At 33.4% G+C, this 24,213-nt stretch overlaps 1 protein-coding gene across 4 annotated transcripts; it reads left to right on the forward strand.

Moving 5' to 3' along the window:
- The first annotated feature begins 807 nt into the window (after window positions 1–807).
- Window positions 808–23,730, forward strand: Apt1 (Acyl-protein thioesterase 1). 4 transcript variants are annotated; one of them, XM_073981391.1, is made up of 7 exons: window positions 14,639–14,771; window positions 15,073–15,348; window positions 15,437–15,468; window positions 17,999–18,386; window positions 18,454–18,609; window positions 18,675–18,692; window positions 23,550–23,730. In XM_073981391.1, the coding sequence occupies exons 2-7, from the start codon at window positions 15,298–15,300 to the stop codon at window positions 23,622–23,624; spliced, it is 720 nt and encodes a 239-aa protein (XP_073837492.1). In that variant the 5' UTR covers window positions 14,639–14,771; window positions 15,073–15,297; the 3' UTR covers window positions 23,625–23,730. The 4 variants fall into 4 exon arrangements, with proteins under 4 accessions (XP_073837494.1, XP_073837495.1, XP_073837492.1 ...); XM_073981392.1 differs by lacking the exon at window positions 23,550–23,730 and adding an exon at window positions 23,111–23,149; XM_073981393.1 differs by lacking the exons at window positions 14,639–14,771; window positions 23,550–23,730 and adding an exon at window positions 808–905 and having other exon boundaries at window positions 18,675–19,519.
- Window positions 23,731–24,213: the final 483 nt, after the last annotated feature.

Consider the following 24,213-nt stretch of genomic DNA (forward strand, 5'->3'; position numbering starts at 1 on the left):
AAGTTTATTAGGAAAATATTTGTTGCCATCATTGTCTCAGCAAGTTGGATAATGGCGAGATTTATATACGCACCATCTTTATTAGTGAATAAAATTTTAAAAAACTCTTCAACTGCTTTATCAGTTTTCTCAATTTGAGTTTTGATTGTCTTTTTGTAATTTGCAAATTCAGACATTTTTTACGGAAACTTTTCTTGTCGATGTATTAATAGAATTAATAGAACGAAGTGACTGCTTCCAAAGAATTCGAGTTTAGTTAAAAAAATGGTGGGAAGCCCCCTGTAATATACGCCATTTGATGTCAATGAAAACAGGGTGACATTGTTATTGCAATGTATGCGTCACAATGTTTTACGCTATGCGTTGGTGTTTTTTTTTACTTCAGAGAAAGGTGCACACAATCAGTTTTGAATGACAGTTTTTATCGATGCCCGAGAACCAAAATGTTCGTGTGTATATTCCCATACCACTTTCCGGGCTCTTTTCTCTTTCCCAAAAAAGAAAGGTTTTGCTTACAAATTCTACTAATTTTTCGGTAAAATTCCCATTGTCACTAGTCATACGTTATCATCCAAAATGCCATCCTATTATTAATATAGAAAATTATTCTAAATGCTCCTTGACTGATAGTGAGGTTCCCCATTTTTATTAATTGATTTTTTTTGTGATTTTCCCCCCCAGAAGTAAACAAATTTTGCCAACAAACTCCTTTTTGACACTCGTCCTACGTTATCATGCAAGTTGCCGCCATACTACGTTATACGTCTTCCATTTAGAACGACGTCACGGTGTACACGATGTCAACACATACTAAAAAAAACTTTTTTCTCTCACAACACACAGCTGACAGCTGATGAGAATTGTAAAAAAAATCGGAAAATTTACAATTTTCAGCGAAAAAATAGGTAAAATAAAAGAAAACAATTAAGAAGTCATTCGAAACAAATAAAATATATTAAAATCCATTAATTCCCTGTGATAAATGTTATAAACTGTGTGAAAAGAAACCTAATTTCAACGGCACATGAATTAACATGCAAAAACACGGAACTCGAACTTTTTCAAGCATTAATAAAATACTCTCTCACCTGGCGGAAATCTGGAAAAATTACCACAGGTAGATCTTGTTGTCCTGATCACAAATATATAAACTTTTCCGGGGGGAAGTCCATACTTCCCGAGATATGGGCCCCTGAAGTTCCGAAAATTCCCTTGTTAAAGTAAGAAAAAAAATTTAAATTAAAAAAATGTTGTTTTCGTGCCCTAAATTGGCTCCTGTCTATAGGAGAAAGTCTTAAATCCCCCGCCGAAGGCCGGCTAATTAGAAAAAACTTACAATTTAAAAAAAATTTCAAATATCTTCCGTCAGCTGGCTGGTAGAGTCTTCAATTTGTTCCCTCTTTCATAAGCCAGTACAATAATAAGTACAAATAGATTCATATTTTTTTGCAAATTTCAAAATTTCATTGATGGTCTCTTTGACTGATGAATTATTCAAAATGAATAATTATTAAAATCACAGGTATTAACCATAATATTTATTCTATTTTAATTTTAGTTGTAACGTGTTGTGATTTGCAAACGCATCCCCCAAAATTAATTTTGTTCAGAGCAAACACGGAATAAGTAAATCGGAAAGTTAGTGCACCGTACCTGCATTCCTCGTTTTAAGATAACACAATCAACCAAGAAGAACAAAAAGCAATACTATCGCCAGTCCCCCCAAGCAACCTTTGTAATCTATTCCCATTTAAAAAACCAAGAAAAGATGTCTCTCGCACCCGTTATTATAGAGGCTACGGCCAAACACACGGCTACAGTAAGTTGTCACAGAATATTGAATTTTCCCATCAACCACGTTAACGTTAAATATTTTCCCCCTTTTTCTCATCTCATTCTAATTACAGTTGATATTTATGCATGGTCTAGGCGATACTGGGTATGTAGAGTGTTAATAATAGTTTTGTATTAAGGCCTGCGTACATAAGCTGCCTTGCCTGACTGCCTTGCTTTCCTGCTTCATTTTTGACATAATAAAAATAAAAGAATAAAGAAGGCCGAGAAAATTTCGAACTGGGTTGCCCTTTTCTTTTTTATTCTTTTATCAGAAGTAAGCAAGGTAAGCAGGCAAGGCAGCTTATGTACGCAGGCCTTTAATTCTTGGACATTTGTATATACATATATAGGTATATATATGTAAACTAATCTAATCAATTTATTTGTATGTCAAGTTATTAAGCGTGCGGATGTATGTCAGTTCATTGACTTTTGTTGTAAGCTACACTTTATGGGCAATCTAAAGGTGATGGTTTGTGGCTGTACGGGACTTCTATCATTTAAACACCCTCCTCTATAGAAGTAACCTAAAAATTGTCATATATTTACAGAAATCCACCTAAAGAGTTCTTCTATCTATAGCAGACCCCTCTAAAGGTTCTTCTAACAATAGAAGACCCCTCATAAGGGGTCCGATTTTTGTCGGTAACTTTAAAAATGAGAAAAATGTGTTAGAGGATCGCACTACAGAATACAATTAGAATTAGATGTGTAAGTCCCGGTCTACACTAGCGTGAATTACATTAAAAAATTTCATGAAATTCTGGAACAAATTTGGGTTATCTTTCCTTTACCGACCCACCTCAGAAAATTATGAAAAAATTACCACAGATAGTGCTTTTTATCCCTATTCCAACCATGTATTGCTTTTGTTGCGGAAATGTATACTTCCCAAGATATGGGTCTCCAAAGTTCCACAAAGGCCCTAGTCTAAAATTGTGGCAAACCACCGCAGAAAATTATTAAAAAATTACCACAAATAGTGATGTTGATACTGATTTCAACGATGTATTATTTTGTTGAAGGGTATGTATATAGGCCTTCAAAAATATTAAATTTAAAAGAAAATTTTGTTCTCGTTCCCGAGATTTGCACATGTCCGTAGGAGAAAGTCTTTAATCCCGGCCGAAGGTCGGCTATTTAGCGAAAAATATTTAATTTAAAAGAGAATTTTGTTCCCTTTCCCCCATATCTTGGGAAGTATACATTTCCCCAACAGCGTTGGAATCAGCAAAAAAGGCACTATCTGTGGTAATTATTTCATATTTTTCCGAATACTTTCGGTAAAGGAAAGATATGCCGCAAGTTTATGATTTTACTCTACTACTCTCTAGAGAAGCATAATTTCATGCAATTTTTTTCAATGAAATCACTCTAGTGTCGACCGGGACTAAATGATGTAAGATTTATTAAATTTTTTCTTTTTCACCCTGTTTTTAAAGTTTGTAAATGTGGCCACTCTGCAATTTGAAACATTTTTAGTACACTCCACAATAATTTGCGGCGGATTTGCAGATTCATTTTCAATTACACATTCGTGACTAGCAGGATTTCAATTACACTTTCGTGACTAGCTGAAGATCCAATTTAACCCTTTTTGAATTGCACCATCAACATGTCTTCACAACTTGAAAATTTCCAAGAAATTCAAAAACGAATGGAGGAAAATGGTAAAGAATATGAAGAGAGTGTGAAGCAATGGCTCACTGCTAGAGATGAGCCAGGATCCCACGCCTGGTCCGCATGGTCTTACCGACTTCAATTTTTAAGAGCACAGATTCCAACGGAAATGGAGAAATGTGAAACAGATTTTGAGGAGTTTATAAAGCTTTTACAAATGAAGAATTCCGGACCTGATGTATCTATGCTAATAAAAAGAATAATTGGAACGATGGATAGCATCCAATATTCGGTTCGTCTGTTGAAATTCTCACGAATCGAAATGAGTCTCAATATTGAGAAAATGGCTAACAATCAAGCAGCTGGAGCCGGCGTAGCCAATATTGATAATAAACACAATAATATTTTGGAGCAATATGATTATATGGCGAAAACTGTATCCATTCAATGTTCGCAACAAGTCTTTGATATAATACAAAAAGGACAAAGTGTTGTTGGAGGATTGGACCACCAACAGAAAGTCTATATGCAGGATTTTTTACAAGAAGCAACTGTTGAAGTTTTGGAGAAAGTCAGCATATTCTGATGTATTAACTACGATTTTGTCTTTTGTTTTTATTCCTATTCTATTAAATTTATCTTTTGTTTTTATTCCTATTCTATTGAATTTATCTTTTGTTTGAAACACCTTGAATTGCTCTTCTTTCTATTTTCTTTGAATGAAATTCTCTTTTAAATAAACATTGCTGGAAATAATAAAACTGTTGTTAAAGATGTATTTTCTTTTCTGAAACATTCATATTTAGGCTTCCATAAGATTTTTTTTTTTTTGAATAATTATTAGACTAAAATCTATAAGAAGAATGTCGTCTTATAAGAACAAAATTGTTTCCTATGATAAGATCATCTAGTTTTCTGTAAGAAAGCCTCATGATTTGCTATAAGAAGAGCACTTGTCGTTCTGTGACAAGATCTCATTTTCTTTGATATGAAACCCTAATGGATTTTGATAAGAAACCTTCTCCTTCTATGAGAAGATTTCATGAGCTTCTCAAAGAAAAATTCAACACCTTATATAAGTTGGTCTCATGCACATTAATATAAATACACAATTATCTGAAAGAAGACTCCATGGTCCTTAATGAAAATACATACCTCATTGTGTTCTATGAGAAGATATCATTATGTTCTATAAGAAAATTTCAAAATCTTCAATAAGAAGACCTCATTGTCTTCTATAAGAGGACCTGATTATCTTCTGTAAGGAGACTTCATTGTCTTGTTCCCCGTTTAGACTATGCTTGATTTAGCAAATCCAGTCGATTTAAGTTGTCATTTTCATACAATATATGTCAAATAAATCGAGATAATACACTTAATCATCGTATAAGTGCATAGCCTAAACCAAGTTTTAAACACCTCATGGTCTTTAATAAGGGAACTTCCTAGTCTTTTGTAATAATATGACCTATAGTGGGTGTCTCTAACGCATTTTTTACCGACAAAAATCGGTAAACTTAAAATGCTTTTAATTTTGGTAACTAACGAAATTTGTCGGTATATTAGCAACCAAACTGAAGTTCTCGCTAATTCTTACCCATGGCAACCAAAAAATGCGTTACAGAATCCCACTACAAGAGAAATTAGAAACTTATCGGATAAACCCATCCAGGATAAACACAATGGACCAAAAGTCTCCGACTGATGCAGTCACTATAATATTAGATGACTATGCATCCTTGAACCCAACTTCTCAGATCATCTCATAAAATATCAAAAGTTATTCAAATGGAAGAAACAATTAATAAAATTAATAAACAAATGTTAATTTGTTTGCTTTATTAATTTTTTTCTTTGTCACCCTGTTTTTATAAATTGCCAATGTGGCCACTCTGTCAGTTGAAAAGATTTTTTAGTACTTTTCAGTTGGTAGGTGTTTCAATTTCGTTGGCATAAGTTGAATATACGGACTGGATTCGGATCGATGATAAAAAAAAATTTCGTTAGCCGAGATTTGTTCCTGTCTATAGGAGAAAGTGGATTCCTATTTTCGATTTCAAACAAGGCAGACGTGTTTTCAGTCATATAAAATAAAATAAATTTTATTTTTTTGGAAATTGAAAAATAGAATTTCCTTTGGATTCTGATTTTTGAAATGGATTTGACCTCATTGGGCAAGCTCGCTTGCAATCCTTCGGAGAATATACCCCCAGATAAATCATGTACAATTACGAACTCTGATTCTAAAATCGGAAATCTCTCGCAAAACTCGAAGCATCTGGGACAAGAGAATTGGCTTCCAGCAGCTTCATCAAAAGTCAAAGAAGGGAATCTTAAAGCCGTGGTGACAAATGTTGAACAGTTGCCCCCATTGAAACCTATTGAAGATGATAATTCTATTGATATGGAAGAATGTGCTCCCTCAGACGATGAAGTTTTTCAACTTGTAGAAAGAAAACGGAAAATTGCTCATGGTTCAAAAAAAGCTAAGGTAGATATGTCTAATTTTCGTACAAACACGCCTATTAGTCTGGCCGCAACACCTGGTCAATCCCTATCGTCTTGCAACAGATTTGCTTTATTAAGGGATCTAGATGTGAAATCAGATAACGAATATCAGAAAAGAGTTCCTGTAAGGGAAGTTCCAGATGAAGATATTGTTCATGTTAAAAGAAAATCCTTTTGTCCTCCTATTTTTCTCTTTGGGGTTGATATGCAAAGCCTCATTAAAGATCTTAAAGCCAGGAATATTAAATTTAAACTTGTAAACAAAAGCAGACACAAGAGCAAGCTTTACTTAGAGGATGCCAAAATACACTCAGAACTTATGAGCTTATTACGCGAAAAAAAATTAGACTCTTATTCTTACACTCCCAAGGAGTTGAAGCGCCAATCTATTGTTCTTCGTGGTCTTTTACATAACACCGACGTTGACGACATCAAAGCATATCTAGATGCCCTAGTGCCCGATACTGTGTTCAATGTCACAAAATTTACTACTTCCTTCTCGAAGAAAAACAATTTTGATACAGGTCTTTTTCTGGTAACGCTACAATATAGTAAATCGACATCTGAATTGAAAGCAGTAAGATATGTATTGGACCAAAGAGCATTTTGGGAGATTCCTAAGAGAAACTCGGGAAATATTCAATGTTATAGATGCCAGCAATGGGGACATATGTCCCGTAACTGCAATAGAGAATCTGCTTGTGTGAAATGTGATAAAAGCCATGAACCAGGTCAATGCTCTTTCGTTCAAAGTGAGGGAAATCTACCTTTCTGTGTAAACTGTAAAATCCGCGGTCACCCATCTAGCTTTAGAGGATGTCCCGAATATTTAAAATATGTAGAGTTGAAAAAGAAAGCACGATCAGCCGCTACTGAGAGGAAAGAAAAAGCTAACAAAAATGTTTTTAACGCCATTTCATCGTTTTGTCTCCCTAATATATCGTACTCAGATGCCTCACGTGGTGAGCGGTCATCTTCCAACAAACCTAAAATTGTTGAAGAATTTTTAAAATTGGCCAAAGAACTTTGTCCACCAAAAGTAATTTCTCTTGAAGAAAAAATTGCCACATTTATGGGAAACTTAAAATCGCTTTCTAAGGAAGAGGCTGTGCAGCAGTGTATAAGCCTCTTACGTGAAGTTAACGACTTCTATGGTCCGTAATATTCTTAATCTAATCACTTTTAATGTTAGGTCATTAATTGATTGTGGCCGTAGGTACGAGCTTCTCAATATTGTAAACACTTACAATATTGACGTTGCTTTTATTCAAGAAACTCACTTGCGTTCAAGAAGTTCTGCTTTTGGTTTCGATAACTATAATTTTATTAGAGATGATAGTTCTCAGGGTGTTGCTATTTTAATTAGACAAAATTTTAAATGTAAAAAAGAAGTTATTGCAGGTTTCAGTTTGCCAAGTTTATTTATTTCTGTCGAGGTCTACATTAATGGTGTTTGTAGGAAAATTTTGTTAGGTTCAATTTACATTCCCTGTAATTCCGCTAATTCACTGGTGTTAAGCTCTCTTGTAAGTTTGGGCAATTTTTCCAGAGGGTATGATTTCACATTTATTGGTGGTGATTTTAATGCGAGGCATATTTCCTGGGGAGATTCAGTAAATAATTTGAACGGTAATAGTTTTTATGATTTTCTCCAACAGCATCCTTATTATTTTTCCAGAATTTCTTCATCTTGTCCCACTTTTCCGAACGGATCATCATTTTTAGATCACTTCCTTGTTTGTTCTTATGCCACGGATTTATCCACTCCCATTTGTTCAACATCGTGTTTACCCACCTTTTCAGACCATTTTCCTTTAAAATTGAATGTCGTACTTCCTAGTTTTGATATAGTTTTGCAACCTCCGTCAAGTTTTGTCAGTTATCGTAACTGCAATTGGGAAAATTTTAAGTATGATGTAACTGAAAATATTCTGAATCACTATCCAAATGCAGATACAAATTTGTCAAACAATGAGATCGATGAATATATTCATAAATTTGTTCGTACCGTTACTTCAGTTTCCGAAATTCATTCAGAAAAAGTCCTGACTGGAAAAAGAAAATTTATTGTTTCTGATAGAATAAAAAATTTGTACAGAATTAAGTATGCTTGGCAGAAACAACTTAAAAGAATTTACCAAACTTCTAGTAACAGACACAGTCCTGAATACAGTTTATTATCTAAACAAATTCAATTATTGGGAATTATTATTAAAAAACAGGTAGAACTTGAACAAATTTCGCATTTTAATGAAAAACTTAAAGGAATTAAACCGGGCCCGAAGGCGCACCGACAAGTTTTCAACATTACTGGTCATCGGAAAACCAAACCCATTGAAAAATTATCTGTCGATGGTACCAATATTTCTAATGATTCTGAGTGTCTTAACCAATTAAATTCGTATTTTTCGAATTTATATAACAATCCTTCTCCTAATTCTTCAGCAAATGAAGAATTAATAGGCAGTTATATTGCTAACGTCCCCCAACACAGTTTTTCATTTTCAAGTGATTCGGATGCAAGGAATCGGGGTAGATGTGAATTCCTTACAACAACAAAAGAAGTTGTAGACATTGTAGGCAATGTAAACAATAAGAAATCATCAGGGATCGATTCGCTTTCCAATTTTATCATTCGCAAACTTCCTATGAAAGCATTCGAATTTTTAGCAATAGTTTTCAATAATTGTATTTCCAATGGATATTTTCCTGATTCTTGGAAAATTTCGAAGATAATTCCTATAAAGAAAAAAACCAATAGTGATGATATTTCAAATTTAAGGCCAATATCTTTATTATCAAATTTAGGCAAACTATTCGAGGTAGTTCTTCGTGTCAAAATGGATATTGGAGTCAACCTGCCGTATGTACCAAATTCTCAGTTCGGTTTCAAAAAGGGACACTCTACTGTCGATGCTATGCTAAAATTTCACAACGACATTGTTTTAAATTTGAGGGAAAAGAAATGTACAGTTGCGGTGCTTCTTGATGTTGAAAAAGCTTTTGATCATGCAAGTCATAATGGAATATTGACCAAAATGATTAGAATCGGAATTAGTCCCTTAATGATTAAATTATTTAAAAGTTTTTTCACAAATAGAAAGTTTTGTGTCCAATTTCAAAATCAGGTATCAAATTTATCAAATGTAAATGTGGTGTCCCTCAAGGTTCAGTATTGGCACCCCATTTATACAACATTTTTATGTACGATTTCCCTCACAATTATGAAAATTCATCAGGCATTTTATATGCGGATGATTCTTTATTGTATTCCCACAGCGAATCTCCCGCTAGAGCATTATTAAATATTTCTCAATACCTTGACAATGTGAAACAATTTTATGACACATGGGGCATAAAAATTAATGCTGCAAAGTGCGAAGCCATTTGCATCAGAAATGCTTCGGGTAAATGTAAAAGATTTGTTGTTCCGGAAAGCAAATCTTTACAGCTGTTTTTAAATGGGGTTGAAATACCATTTAAAGATAAGGTCACATATCTTGGTATCGAATTTAATAAACTTTTTAAATTTAATGGGCATGCCAGAAAAGCACGAAATAAAGCTCAAGGCGTTTTTGTATCATTTTTAAAAATTCTCTATAATAAAAATCTACCTGTCCGCACAAAATTGATGCTATATAAGACTTGTATTCGACCTGTTATTTTGTACGGGGTTCCTATTTGATTCAATATATCTCCGTCGGTTATGAAAGAACTTGAAATCTTAGAGAGGAAAATTTTGAGACTCTGTATCGGTAAAAATTTTAAGTGCGTCAATAAAAGATATTCTAATAACTACATTTATACAAATTGTAAGATTAAGCGGCTTTCTAGGTACGTCTGTGATATGTTGGAAAAGTTCAACCAGAGATTGGCACTTCATGAAAATCAACACATGTCTGAAGTTGTGAATAGTCAAGTAAACATTAGCTGGTCAAATGTTTATTATTTATCCCCTTTGGGACTTTCATTGGAACACAACGATGGTATTTCTGGGTTTTACGAAAAGGCCCTTGCCGGAACCCACCGAGGGTAGTTACATGTTTACCTTCTTTTGTCTGTTTTTGTTTTTGTTTTTTTTTTGTTTGTTTGTTTTTTTTAGTTTTAAGTACACAACCCCTAAAATTAAGAAACCTTTTAATCAGCCCCGGGAGCAAGGGCGTATATACCTTTATAAACACTATCTATGTACATAAGCGACAATCTATGTATAAGCCTGATGCTGTAAACACCATTTAATCATTGCGATAATACATTATAGTCGTAAGTGTTCATTATTATGTAAAAAAAAAAAAATCACCTTACTGTTATCCTTTAGTCTCAATAAATTAAAAAAAAAAAAAAAAAAAAAAAATTATAGGAGAAAGTCCTATAAATGAAAAAATGTCGTTTTAAACTAAACATATCGTCAAAACCATGGGATTTTTTTGAACTTTCGGGGCCTATGGAGGTTATCATGAATGAAATTTCCCCCGTGAGTTTTGTTTTTCCACCGTTGCAACTTAAGGGAGAAAGTAAAAAAAATCACGGGGAAGTGCCGTTCATGATAACCCCCTATATCTCGGGTAGTATGGACTTCCTGCCCATGATATATATATATATATATATATTGGCGTGATCAGCAATGCAAGCCCTATCTGTGGTAAAAATTTCAGGTCGATCAGAATCCAGTCCAAACATTAAAAAGATTTTCAAGATTTTATTGAAGTCCTATTGAGGAAGAAAGCTGGGCCGTATATGGTAGCTGGTATACATGTAACTGAGACAATGGTGTCCGCTATCTTATTCTTGGAGACTTGAAATACAAACAAACGGGTATGTGATGAAAACCGAATCGACTCGATTTGCAGAATCGAAATGGTATATAATCGGAGTGCCGTTGATGATATATATAATTTTGCTTCGCAAAAGCCCCTTATTTGAATAACATTTTTAAAATCCATTTTCAATTTCATTAAAATATTCACCAAAATATATATATCTATATGATTTCGATTTATGGCAAAACGAGTCGAATCGTTTTCCATCACATACTTGAAAATAAAATGGATTTCGATATTAAGAAATTCGTGGCTTCTGCAGAAGAATAAAATTCAGATCAGCAGCGAGAAGAAAATAATCCAAATTTGGCAACTGTTGTTGTTGTAGAGAAAGTCGTTGGCAAAAAAGGAAAGGCAAAGAATAAGAAAAATACCAAACCCGATGAAGATGGCGCTGTGGGAGGTGTTAGTGATGTATCTTCGGCCGTAGTTAAACGCAATAGAATGATTTTAGAATTATATGAATATAGGAAATTATACGAGACTTTGAGCAATCAATGGTCGAAACAAGTCTTGGCGATGATGCAAAAGGCCCGTTGCATTGTTGGCTTAAACCTGCACCAGCATCTCTGTATCGTGCGTTTTCTAGAACATGCCCGTGACATTTTGGGGGAATTGGATTAAAGAGGTGTTAAAAATGCAGTCAACGTTAAAAATTAAGGCTTAAATGTCGTTTAGGGGAACCTCTCAGATCGGGCTGACATTTTTACAGTAGATAGCCCTTGGCATTCTGTATACAACGATATATAATTTTCAGGAAGAAGTCCATCCTTCCCGAGATATGGGTCTTGATATTTTACAATTCTAACGTGGGCATCGTTTTAAAGCTTATGGAGAGTACTTTTATGCACGCGACCTATATTTACACCTGTTTATAGGAGAATGTATTAAATTCCTGTTCATTGCGTAGCCCACTTTTCATTTCATTTATTCATAATCTAACATGTATCCAAAGCCTTCAGGCCGATTAATGAGAATACAATATGCATAACAATTTGATGTAACTACTCTAACAAAGTGGCATGTCAAACATGCACATATTACAACTAAATAAATATTTTACTTTATAAAGTATTATTAAATTATTTTCATATAAAAAGTGCACTTAGGAAATATTGTCATTGTCCATAGGAGAAAGTCTTAAATCACCGGCCGAAGGCCGGCTACTTAAGAACACTTTCAATTTAAAAGAGAGTTTTGATCGCGTAGTCGACTTTTGTCCCTGTTCATAGGAGAAAGTCTTAAATCCCCGGCCGAAGGCCGCCTACATAAGAACATTTTTAATTTCAAAGAGAGTTTTGATTGCGTAGCCCAAAATTAACTTGATAAATTATTATTAGAAAATCTAGTTACTATTATTAATTATTGGCGGCATTGGAAAGTACTCTTCGTGAGCTTTAAAACGAGTCCCATATTGCATAGGTTTTCAAAAAAATGGCGATAAAAATAAAAAAGTCAAGACCCATATCTCGGGAAGTACGGACTTCCCCACGGAAAGCTATATATCGTTATGTTCAGTGTGCCAAGGGCTATCTACTGTAAAAATTTCAGCCCGATACCAGAGGTGCCCATAACCAACATAAAGGTTTTACAAGTACGAAATTTCCGAAATGTCAAGACCCATATCTCGGGAAGTATGGACTTCCCCCCGGAAAATTATATATCGTTGTGTTCAGGGTCCCAAGGGCTACCTATGGTAAAAATTTCAGCCGGATCCGAGAGGTGCCCATAAACAACCTATAGGTGTTAAAGTAGGAAACTTCTGAAATGTCAAGGCCCATATCTCGGGAAGTATGAATTCCCCCCGGAAAATTATATATCGTTGGAATCAGGGTCCCAAGGGCTACCTATGGTAAAAATTTCAGCCCGATCCGAGAGGTGCCCATAAACAACCTATAGGTTTTAAAGTAGGAAACTTCTGAAATGTCAAGGCCCATATCTCGGGAAGTATGAATTCCCCCCGGAAAATTATATATCGTTGGAATCAGGGTCCCAAGGGCTACCTATGGTAAAAATTTCGGACCGATCCGAGAGGTGCCCCTAAACGACACTTGTTCCTAAATTAAGGGGTTGGAAAGATGGTTAGATTTGTTGTACTTGAATTACTTTTTTTTAATACTATTTATTGTTTTTTATGTTTCCTTGGTCTATATCCTTTAATTGGTCTTAATTTCTAAAAAACTTTAATAATAAAAACTTTAATAATAAAATGAAATGAGGAAACTGTTGTTCTTTAGAAGTATTTGTTAAGTTACGTCCTTTTAGAGAAGTTCAAAGAGTCGGTAGCCCTTCTTCATAGTTGTTCAGTGAGACTTCTTATTATAAAAGATCATGAGACCTTATTATAGAAGACCATGACCATGAAGAAGTATAGTTCTATCGATAGCAACAGTGTTGACAACTTTTATTTGAACTTTTCATTCATAATTTTACCGACTTTTATCGTTAACTCAAAAATGAGTTAGAGAATCGCACTATGAGAATTCTTCTTAGTGAAAACCATGAGGTCTTGATGTCATGAGATGTCAATTGGGTCTTCTTATAGGAGAGAATGATGTCTTATTGTCTTATAGAAGACCAAGAGAAGGTTAGCATGAAGGCATGGAGAAAACCTTTTTTTATCTTATAGAAGAGCAACGGGTCTCCCAATCCCTTTATATAAACAACAAACAAATGTTTTTTATTATAAAGTAATCAATTTATTTTCCACATTCTTTGTTATTACAAATTATTATTACAAGACAACCATCAATAAATTCAAATTCTCTTTTAGAAAAAGCTTTAACCTTCCGACAAATTTTCTAAAACAGACATACACATTTTTAAAAATCCTTCCAAATTTACCCTTTGTCTTATATTAAAGACGGCAATATCTTTACCACGTTTCATAATTTCCACAACTTTCTTTTTCCATTGAACCAACAAAGTGTTGAGTAATTCCGTCATATCGAACAACTCGACTATCATTTGAGATCGCTTGGTAGATGAGTCATCAGTATCTGCTGAGGAACCTTTTTTTGGATCATTGGAATTTTTCTTTTTTGCACCTTTCTCATTACCTTCATCCACTTGTTGCTCAGCAACATTTCCTGCTGATTTCTTATCGTTTCCAGACATTTGATCGATTTTAAATTTCAACTCCAGCTGAGTGTGCATTATGTTTCTCAGGAAAATATTTGTTGAAATCATCGACTCTGCTAGGTGGATAATTGCGAGATTTATATACGCACCATCTTTATTAGTGAACAAAATCTTGAAATAATCTTCAACTGCTTTATCAGTTTTCTCAATTTGAGTTTTGATTGTCTTTTTGTAATTTGCAAATTCAGACATTTTGTACGGAAACTTTTCTTGCCGATGTGTTAATAGAAACGAAGTACGAAGTGAAATCTGACCGCTTCCAAAGAAAAAATAAAAATGGTGGGAAGCCCCCTATAATATACGCCATTTGATGCCAATGAAAACAGGGTGACGTTGTTATTGCAATGTATGCGTCACAATGTTTTACGCTATGCGTTGTCTTATTTTTACTTCAGAGAAAGGAGAAAGGTGCACACGATCAGTTTTGAGTGACAGATTTTATCAATGTCCGAGAACCAAAAAAGGTTTTGCTTACAAATTCTATTAATTTATCGGTAAAATACCCATTGTCACTAGTCATACGTTATCATCCAAAATGTCGTCTTATTATTATTAATATAGAAAATTATTCTTAATGCTCCTTATTTTTATTTATTATTTTATATTTTGTAATTTTTTCCCCCCAGAAGTAAAATTTTGCCAACAAACTCCTTTTTTGACACTCGTCCTACGTTATCATGCAAGTTGTCGCCATACTACGTTATACGTCTTCCATTTAGAACGACGTCACGGTGTACACGGTGTCAACACATACTAAAAAAACTTTTTTCTCTCACAACACACAGCTGACAGCTGATGAGAATTGTAAAAAAATCGGAAAATTTACAATTTTCAGCGAAAAAATAGGTAAAATAAAAGAAGACAATTAAGAATTCATTCGAAACAAATAAAATATATTAAAATCCATTAATTCCCAGTGATAAATGTTATAAACTCTGTAAAAAGAAACCTAATCTCAACGGCTCATGAATAAACATGCAAAAACACAAGAACTCGAACTCTTTCATAAGCCAGTACAAGTACATTCATAATTTTTTGCAAATTTCAAAATTTCATTGATGGTCTCTGTGACTGATGAATTATTCAAAATGAATAATTATTAAAATCACAGGTATTAACCAGAATATTTATTCTATTTTACTTTTAGTTGTAACGTGTTGTGATTTGCAAACGCATCGGAAAAATCACCTCTTCCCCCCAAAATTAATTTTGTTCAGAGCAAACACGGAATAAGTAAATCGGAAAGTTAGTGTACCGTACCTGCATTCCTCGTTTTAAGATAACACAATCAACTAAGAAGAACAACAAGCAATACTAGCCAGTCCCCCAAGCAACCTTTGTAATCTTTTCCCATTTAAAAAACCAAGAAAAGATGTCTCTCGCACCCGTTATTATAGAGGCTACGGCCAAACACACGGCTACAGTAAGTTGTCACAGAATATTGAATTTTCCCATAAACCACGTTAACGTTAAATATTTTCCCCCTTTTTCTCATCTCATTCTAATTACAGTTGATATTTATGCATGGTCTAGGCGATACTGGGTATGTAGAGTGTTAATAATAGTTTTTTTTTTTTTAACTTTTGTTTTTGTGGTAGTTCTTGGACATTTGTATATACATATATAGGTATATATATGTAAGCTAATCTAATCAATTTATTTGTATGTCAAGTTATTAAGCGTGCGGATGTATGTCAGTTCATTGACTTTTGTTGTAAGCTACACTTTATGGGCCATTTAAAGGAGAATGTCTGGGGAAGTAAGGTTATTCTTGCTATGTACAGAAGAGACCTCTAAAGGATCTTCTATGTATGGAAGACACCTCTTAAGGGACTTCTATGTACAGAAGAGACTTCTAAAGGGTCTCCTATGTATACAAGACCCCTCTTAAGGGTCTTCTATGTATACAAACCCCTCTAGAGACTCTTATGAGTGTGGACGGCCCCCTCTAAAGGGTCTTCTATGTATAGAAGACTTCTCTAAAGGGGCTTCTACGTATAAAAGACATCTCTAAAGGGTCTTCTATGTATAGAATACCCCTCTAAAGGGCTTTCTATGTATAGAAGAACCCTGTAAAGGGCGTTCTATGTATAGAAGCCCCCTCCAAAGGGCCTTCTATGTATGGAAGACCCCGGAAAAGAGTCTCCTTTATGTAGAATACCCCTATAAAGGGTCTAGAAGAACCTTCTGAAGTGTCTTCTGTCTATATAAGACCTCTCTTAAGGGTCTTCTATGTACAGAAGAGACTCCTAAAGGGTCTTCTATGTATGGAAAACGCCTCTTAAGGGTCTGCTATGTACAGAAGAGGGCTCTAAAGGGTCTCCTATGTATACAAGACCCCTCTTAAGGGTCTTCTATGTATACAAACCCCTCTAAAGACTCTTCTGAGTGTGGACGAACCCCTCTAAAGGGCCTTCTATGTATAGAAGACTTCTCTAAAGGGGCTTCTGCGTATAGAAGACATCTCTAAAGGGTCTTCTATGTATAGAATACCCCTCTAAAGGGCTTTCTATGTATAGAAGAACCCTCTAAAGAGCCTTCTATGTATAGAAGACCCCTCTAAGGGCCTTCTATGTGTAGAAGGCCCCGGAAAAAGTTTCCTTTATGTAGAATACCCCTATAAAGGGTCTAGAAGAACCTTCTGAAGTGTCTTCTGTCTATATAAGACCCCTCCAAAGGTTTTCTATCTATGGAAGAACCCCTCTAAAGGGTATTTTATCTACAAAAGGCTCCATCTATACGGTATTTTCTCTAAAGAAAACTCCTCGAAGGGGGCTTCTTACTATGGAAGAAAGTGCCTTCTACCTATAGAAGACCCTTCGAGAGGGCTTTCTACCTTGGCAGACCCCTAGAAAGGGCCTATCTTTCAGAAAGGCCCTTAGAAGCAGCCTTTCTTAGAAGCACCTTTCAGAAGGGGGTCCTTAGAAACACCCTTTCTTTCAGAAAGAGTCCTTAGAAGCACCCTTTCTTTCAGAAAGAGTCCTTAGAAGCACCCATTCTTTCAGAAAGAGTCCTTGGAGCAACGCTTTCTTTTCGAAAGGGGTTAAGAAGCACCCTTTCTTTCAGAAAGGTCCTTAGAAGCTCGCTTTCTTTCAGAAAGGGTCCTTAGAAGCACCCTTTCTTTCAGAAAGAGTCCTTAGAAGCATCCTTTTTTTCAGAAGGGGTCCTTAGAAGCACCCTTTCCTTCAGAAGGGGGTCTTAGAAGCACCCTTTCTTTCAGAAAGAGACCTTAGAAGCACCCTTTCTTTCAGAAAGAGTCCTTCTTTCAGAAAGAGCCCTTAGAAGCTCCCTTTCTTTCAGAAAGAGTCCTTAGAAGCACGCTTTCTATAGGAAAGTGGTTTAAGAAGCACCAATTCTTTCAGAAACCTCGCTTTATTTCAGAAAGGGCCCTTAGAAGCTCGCTTTCTTTCTGAAAGGGTCCTTAGAAGCTCGTTTTCTTTCATAAAGGGTCCTTAGAAGCTCGCTTTCTTTCAGAAAGAGTCCTTAGATACACCCTTTCTGTCAGAAAGCGTCCTTAGAAGCATCCTTTTTCAGAAGGGGTCCTTAGAAGCAACACTTCTTTCAGAAAGTGAACTTAGAAGCAACATTTCTTTCAAGAAAGGGTCCTTAGAAGCACCCTTTCTCTCAGATAGGGTCCTTAGAAGCACCCTTTCTCTTAGAAAGGGTTCTTAGAAGCACCCTATCTCTCAGAAACGGTCCTTAGAAGCACCCTTTCTCTCAGAAAGGGTCCTTAGAAACACATTTTCAGAAAAGGTCTTTAGAAACACCCTTTCATAGAATTTTTATAAAGCACCCTCTCCTTCAGAAAGGTTCCATAGAAACACTTTTTCTTTCAGAGGGGTGTATATAAGCACCCTTTCTTTTAGATGGGTGTATAGAAGTCTATAAAAGCTGCCTTGTATTCCATGTAGAAGACCGCAGTGAAGAGTACTCTTTTTTAGAGACCTCTGTTAAGGTTCTTTATTTATAGAAGACCTCTGAGAAGGGTCTTCGGTGCATAGAAGAAGTCATTTGACCTACCTATTTTAAATTCTAAATATGCCTAATATAATACTCACATCTCTTCCTTACAGTCATGGTTGGAGCAGTGCTTTGGCTGCCATACGTCCTGCCTGTATGAAAGTTGTTTGTCCTACAGCACCCACACAGCCTGTGTCTCTTAATGCTGGTTTCCGTATGCCATCATGGTTTGATTTGAAAACATTGGATATTTCCGGGCCCGAAGATGAAGAAGGTATTAAGGCAGCTTCGCTCAACATTCACACCATGATTAACACGGAAATTGAAAAGGGTGTACCAGCTGAACGCATTGTGCTGGGAGGTTTCTCACAGGGTGGAGCTTTGGCCTTGTACTCGGCCCTAACATATAACAAACCGCTGGCCGGTGTTGTGGCTCTGTCTTGTTGGCTGCCATTGCATAAACAATTTCCTGGTTTGAAAACAAATTCCGATGAAATTCCGGTAAGTAGTACATGTTGAGGTTATGTTAGGGAATGTGTTTATTAATTTGTTTCTCTTTTTTCTTTAGATATTCCAATGCCATGGTGATTTTGACCCTGTTGTTCCCTATAAATTTGGCCAATTGAGTGCTAGCTATTTGAAAACCTTTATGAAAAATGTCACCTTCAAAACCTATAATGGCTTGTCACATTCCTCATCGGATGAGGAGATGGATGACATGAAGGTGGGAAAGAGGTTACTTGTATATGTTTTAATTTATTAACGAACCTTATTATTTTCTTTTTTCAGGACATTCTTGCTAAATGGGTAAATTAATTAAAACATATTTTAATAAATTTTTGTGTTTAGTTTTCTGCCTCCATCTTTGAAAAGAAAATTCTAATAAAACAAGAGATTTTTTTGCGGCCAGAAAAATAAAAGAAGAATTAGAAGAGAAAGTTTTGTTTTTCTCCCACTTTGTGAAATCATGAAATATAGCAAAAAGAAAACACAACAACATTGGCAATAAGTAAAGCAAGCAAATATAAACGTTAACCTAAATTTTAAAGAAAAACTAAATTTAAAAATATTTAGAAATTTATATTTTGCCCGTTAATTTCCTCACAACAAAAGGCTATTCCAACTAACAATACTAAGAACAAATAGTTTAAAGGCACATTTAAGTTTATTTCTTAAAATTGTGTTTAAAAAACAATACCCAAAAAAAGTAAGCCGACCTTATATCCATCCGTCCCTAATTTCAATTCAAAAGTTCCTTTAGTTTGATTTTTATTTATTTCCCTTACTTTGACGCCTTTGGCTCATCTTTCCTTTTAATTTCCTTCCATTCTAAATCCCTTATAAACTCTCCACACAAATTAGTTTGTATTTAACCAAAAGAAAAACAATAACAACACATAGTATTGTCCCATACTAAACTACTTAAACTCTCACTCTTTATTGAATGCAACTTGTAAAAGATTATTTATTGAAAGAACAAAAAGAAAAATTCAAAAAACAATTATATAGAACTTAAACCATCAACAAACGGCTATTCTATTCGTAAAAAGAATTATATTCAAGAGATAACAAAAAACATAAAACTAATATTACAGAAAAAAATAGTTTAAATAAAATATAACTGGAAAACACAACAACAACAAGTATTACTATAAATTTTAGTAAACGAAATTTTTTTATTTGCATTTGGTTATGACCCTGAAGGAAGAATTTTGACCTACTAAAACAGCACAAATTTGTCGTGTATAAATAGACGTTTATAAGAAGACCTGTGGGTCCCCTGCTCAAAGACTTCTTGGTCTACCATACAGATGTATGATTTTCTATAATAGGACCTTTTGCTTGTAGGTTTATATGAGTGGACATATTTGTCTTATTTAGAAGGGTTTTTTATGTTTTATTACAAAACCAAGAGGTATTTTATACAAGTGTCTTTGGTCTTCTATAAGAAGGCTTTTCGGCCTTCTATATAAAGAACTTTTGGTTTTCCATGTGAAGGTATTATGGTCTTCAACATAAAGGTCTTTTGGTTTTCTGCGAAAAACCTTTCGGTCTTCATTAAAAAAACCCGTTTTTTCTTTTCCATAGTTCGGTAAGGCTGACTTCCGTATTGTTAGTTGCTTTGTATTGGTGCATGAAACTAGGGGTTCTTAAATCGAGTTCCATACTAGAGTAATTTTATGAAATTGCAGTAGTGGAGAAATCGATTTAAGAACCCCTAGTTTTATGCACGAAAACTTGCCATTCAGCAACTTTTGTATACGAAATTTTGCTATTCAGCAAATTTTCTACACGAAATTTTGCTATTCAGCAAATTTTCTATAAGATATTTTGCTATTCAGCAAATTTTCTATACGAAATTTTGCTATTCAGCAAATTTTCTATACGAAATTTTGCTATTCAGCAAATTTTCTATACGAAATTTTGCTATTCAGCAAATTTTCTATGCGAAATTTTGCTATTCAGCAAATTTTCTATACAAAATTTTGCTATTCAGCAAATTTTCTATGCGAAATTTTGCTATTCAGCAAATTTTCTATACAAAATTTTGCTATTCAGCAAATTTTCTATGCGAAATTTTGCTATTCAGCAAATTTTCTATGCGAAATTTTGCTATTCAGCAAATTTTCTATACGAAAACTTGCTATTCAGCAAATTTTCTATACGAAAACTTGCTATTCAGCAAATTTTCTATACGAAAACTTGCTATTCAGCAAATTTTCTATACGAAAACTTGCTATTCAGCAAATTTTCTATACGAAAACTTGCTATTCAGCAAATTTTCTATACGAAAACTTGCTATTCAGCAAATTTTCTATACGAAAACTTGCTATTCAGCAAATTTTCTATACGAAAACTTGCTATTCAGCAAATTTTCTATACGAAAACTTGCTATTCAGCAAATTTTCTATACGAAAACTTGCTATTCAGCAAATTTTCTATACGAAAACTTGCTATTCAGCAAATTTTCTATACGAAAACTTGCTATTCAGCAAATTTTCTATACGAAAACTTGCTATTCAGCAAATTTTCTATACGAAAACTTGCTATTCAGCAAATTTTCTATACGAAAACTTGCTATTCAGCAAATTTTCTATACGAAATTATGCTATTCAGCAAATTTTCTATACGAAAACTTGCTATTCAGCAAATTTTCTATACGAAATTATGCTATTCAGCAAATTTTCTATGCGAAATTTTGCTATTCAGCAAATTTTCTATACGAAATTTTGCTATTCAGCAAATTTTCTATGCGAAATTTTGCTATTCAGCAAATTTTCTATACGAAATTTTGCTATTCAGCAAATTTTCTATGCGAAATTTTGCTATTCAGCAAATTTTCTATACGAAATTTTGCTATTCAGCAAATTTTCTATACGAAATTTTGCTATTTAGCAAATTTTCTATACGAAATTTTGCTATTCAGCAAATTTTCTATACGAAATTTTGCTATTCAGCAAATTTTCTATACGAAATTTTGCTATTCAACAAATTTTCTATACGAAATTTTGCTATTCAACAAATTTTCTATACGAAATTTTGCTATTCAACAAATTTTCTATACGAAATTTTGCTATTCAGCAAATTTTCTATACGAAATTTTGCTATTCAGGAAATTTTCTATACGAAATTTTGCTATTCAGCAAATTTTCTATACGAAATTTTGCTATTCAGCAAATTTTCTATACGAAATTTTGATATTCAGCAAATTTTCTATACGAAATTTTGCTATTCAGCAAATTTTCTATACGAAATTTTGCTATTCAGCAAATTTTCTATACGAAAACTTGCTATTCAGCAAATTTTCTATACGAAATTTTGCTATTCAGCAAATTTTCTATACGAAAACTTGCTATTCAGCAAATTTTCTATACGAAAACTTGCTATTCAGCAAATTTTCTATACGAAAACTTGCTATTCAGCAAATTTTCTATACGAAATTTTGCTATTCAGCAAATTTTCTATACGAAATTATGCTATTCAGCAAATTTTCTATACGAAATTATGCTATTCAGCAAATTTTCTATACGAAATTATGCTATTCAGCAAATTTTCTATACGAAATTTTGCTATTCAACAAATTTTCTATGCGAAATTTTGCTATTCAGCAAATTTTCTATACGAAATTTTGCTATTCAGCAAATTTTCTATACGAAATTTTGCTATTTAGCAAATTTTCTATACGAAATTTTGCTATTTAGCAAATTTTCTGTACGAAATTTTGCTATTTAGCAAATTTTCTATACGTAATTTTGCTATTCAGCAAATTTTCTATACGAAATTTTGCTATTCAGCAAATTTTCTATACGAAATTTTGCTATTCAGCAAATTTCCTATACGAAATTTTGCTATTCAGCAAATTTTCTATACGAAATTTTGCTATTCAGCAAATTTTCTATACGAAATTTTGCTATTCAGCAAATTTTCTATACGAAATTTTGCTATTCAACAAATTTTCTATACGAAATTTTGCTATTCAGCAAATTTTCTATACGAAATTTTGCTATTCAACAAATTTTCTATACGAAATTTTGCTATTCAGCAAATTTTCTATACGAAATTTTGCTATTCAACAAATTTTCTATACGAAATTTTGCTATTCAGCAAATTTTCTATACGAAATTTTGCTATTCAACAAATTTTCTATACGAAATTTTGCTATTCAGCAAATTTTCTATACGAAATTTTGCTATTCAGGAAATTTTCTATACGAAATTTTGCTATTCAGGAAATTTTCTATACGAAATTTTGCTATTCAGCAAATTTTCTATACGAAATTTTGCTATTCAGCAAATTTTCTATACGAAATTTTGCTATTCAGCAAATTTTCTATACGAAATTTTGATATTCAGCAAATTTTCTATACGAAATTTTGCTATTCAGCAAATTTTCTATACGAAATTTTGCTATTCAGCAAATTTTCTATACGAAATTTTGCTATTCAGCAAATTTTCTATACGAAAACTTGCTATTCAGCAATTTTTTTTTTTTAATTTTTGTTGTTTTTAATTTTAATTTAATGGCCCTATGGGCTAGGTTACTGTGTTTGTCAAATAAAAATTAAATTAAATTAAAAAAAATTTAGTTCACATAAGGGTGACCAAGCCTTAAAGGCCATCCATGTTACAGAAAACGGCTTAAGCTAGACTATTTTAGTAAATAGATTAAATCTTTTCTATATGTTGAGTTTTTTTACATTTTATATTTTTTTTATTAATTTTTAGGTTCGAAATTTCCCTCATCTATAAATAGAGGCATGTGCAATTCATTTTTTTGGACATTTGTTTTATACTACATATCTTTTAAGATTCAAATTAAAGTCTAAATTTAATAAAGTACTGCCCATAAAAAAAATCAGCTGAAGTATATGTTTTTCACAGTTCATATTCCCTGGTTCTTTCTCTATGTAGCTAAGAGTTCATAAATTGGATCTAAACCATTTCCCCTAACATAATTTAGAAAACAAATTTAAGAAGTGATTGGTTTGGAAGAGCAGTTACTGGCGTTGACAGTTTTTAGATGATGCACAACTTTCTTTACAAAATCTTTCATTTCAACAATATTTATTTATTTTTTTGTGCGTTTATTTTATTATATATTATGTTCATTTTGTCTATCTACCTTTTTCTCTACTATCACTTTCTATTTCTGTCTTTCTTTCAGACCAATGATTATAGTAATGCAAAACCACGTAGTTCCATGACCTCCAATGTGGAACAATGTTGCGATATATTATAGTTTTATAGACAATGTCTTCACAGAACCTACTAGAATATAGAGAAAAAGAAGAAATATGCAATTTTTAAGGAATGCAAAAACAGCTCATCTCATCATTTGTCAAATGAACTGAATTGTAGTGAAAACTGGAACTGATACATGCCTCATCTCATTGCTGCTCTCGAACTATTGATTTCATGGTCTCTCTTCATTGTATGCCTCCTATCATATGTTATTTAGAAAATATTTAATTTTTCTTTGTTATTTGTTTATTTACAATAGAATTAAATGTTTTTTATTTTATATTTTAAATTAATTGTTAGTAGTTGTATATATTATAATTTTTATATATGAAATATATATATAAAGAAGAAACAAATTATGGGAACAGATATATTATCTGTTCAGTTTTAAATGAATATTATGTACCTATTATTGTCTTATTAAAAGGTAAGGGGCATTTCTCAGGCACATTATTTTCTTCAGGTAATGAGTTCTCATTATTGAATGTGAGCGACTCATTGGCCGGTCTTGGCAAGGTTGATGGCTTCGTGTTCTAAAAAAAATGCATTTTAATATTTTATAATTGTGAAATTCCATGTTCACATAT

This window comes from Musca autumnalis, unplaced genomic scaffold (genome assembly GCF_047663935.1).
Source record: "Musca autumnalis isolate F117 unplaced genomic scaffold, ASM4766393v1 scaffold_4, whole genome shotgun sequence".
NCBI classification, from domain to species: domain Eukaryota; kingdom Metazoa; phylum Arthropoda; class Insecta; order Diptera; family Muscidae; genus Musca; species Musca autumnalis.

What these genes read in the sequence shown, in the direction of transcription:
- Apt1 (XM_073981391.1), top strand. Translation starts at nt 15,298, where the DNA reads ATGTCTCTCGCACCCGTTATTATAGAGGCTACGGCCAAACACACGGCT. An exon ending in CATGGTCTAGGCGATACTGG is followed by an intron (nt 15,469 to 17,998) that starts GTATGTAGAGTG and finishes TCTTCCTTACAG; the next exon opens with TCATGGTTGGAGCAGTGCTT. An exon ending in CAAATTCCGATGAAATTCCG is followed by an intron (nt 18,387 to 18,453) that starts GTAAGTAGTACA and finishes TTTTTTCTTTAG; the next exon opens with ATATTCCAATGCCATGGTGA.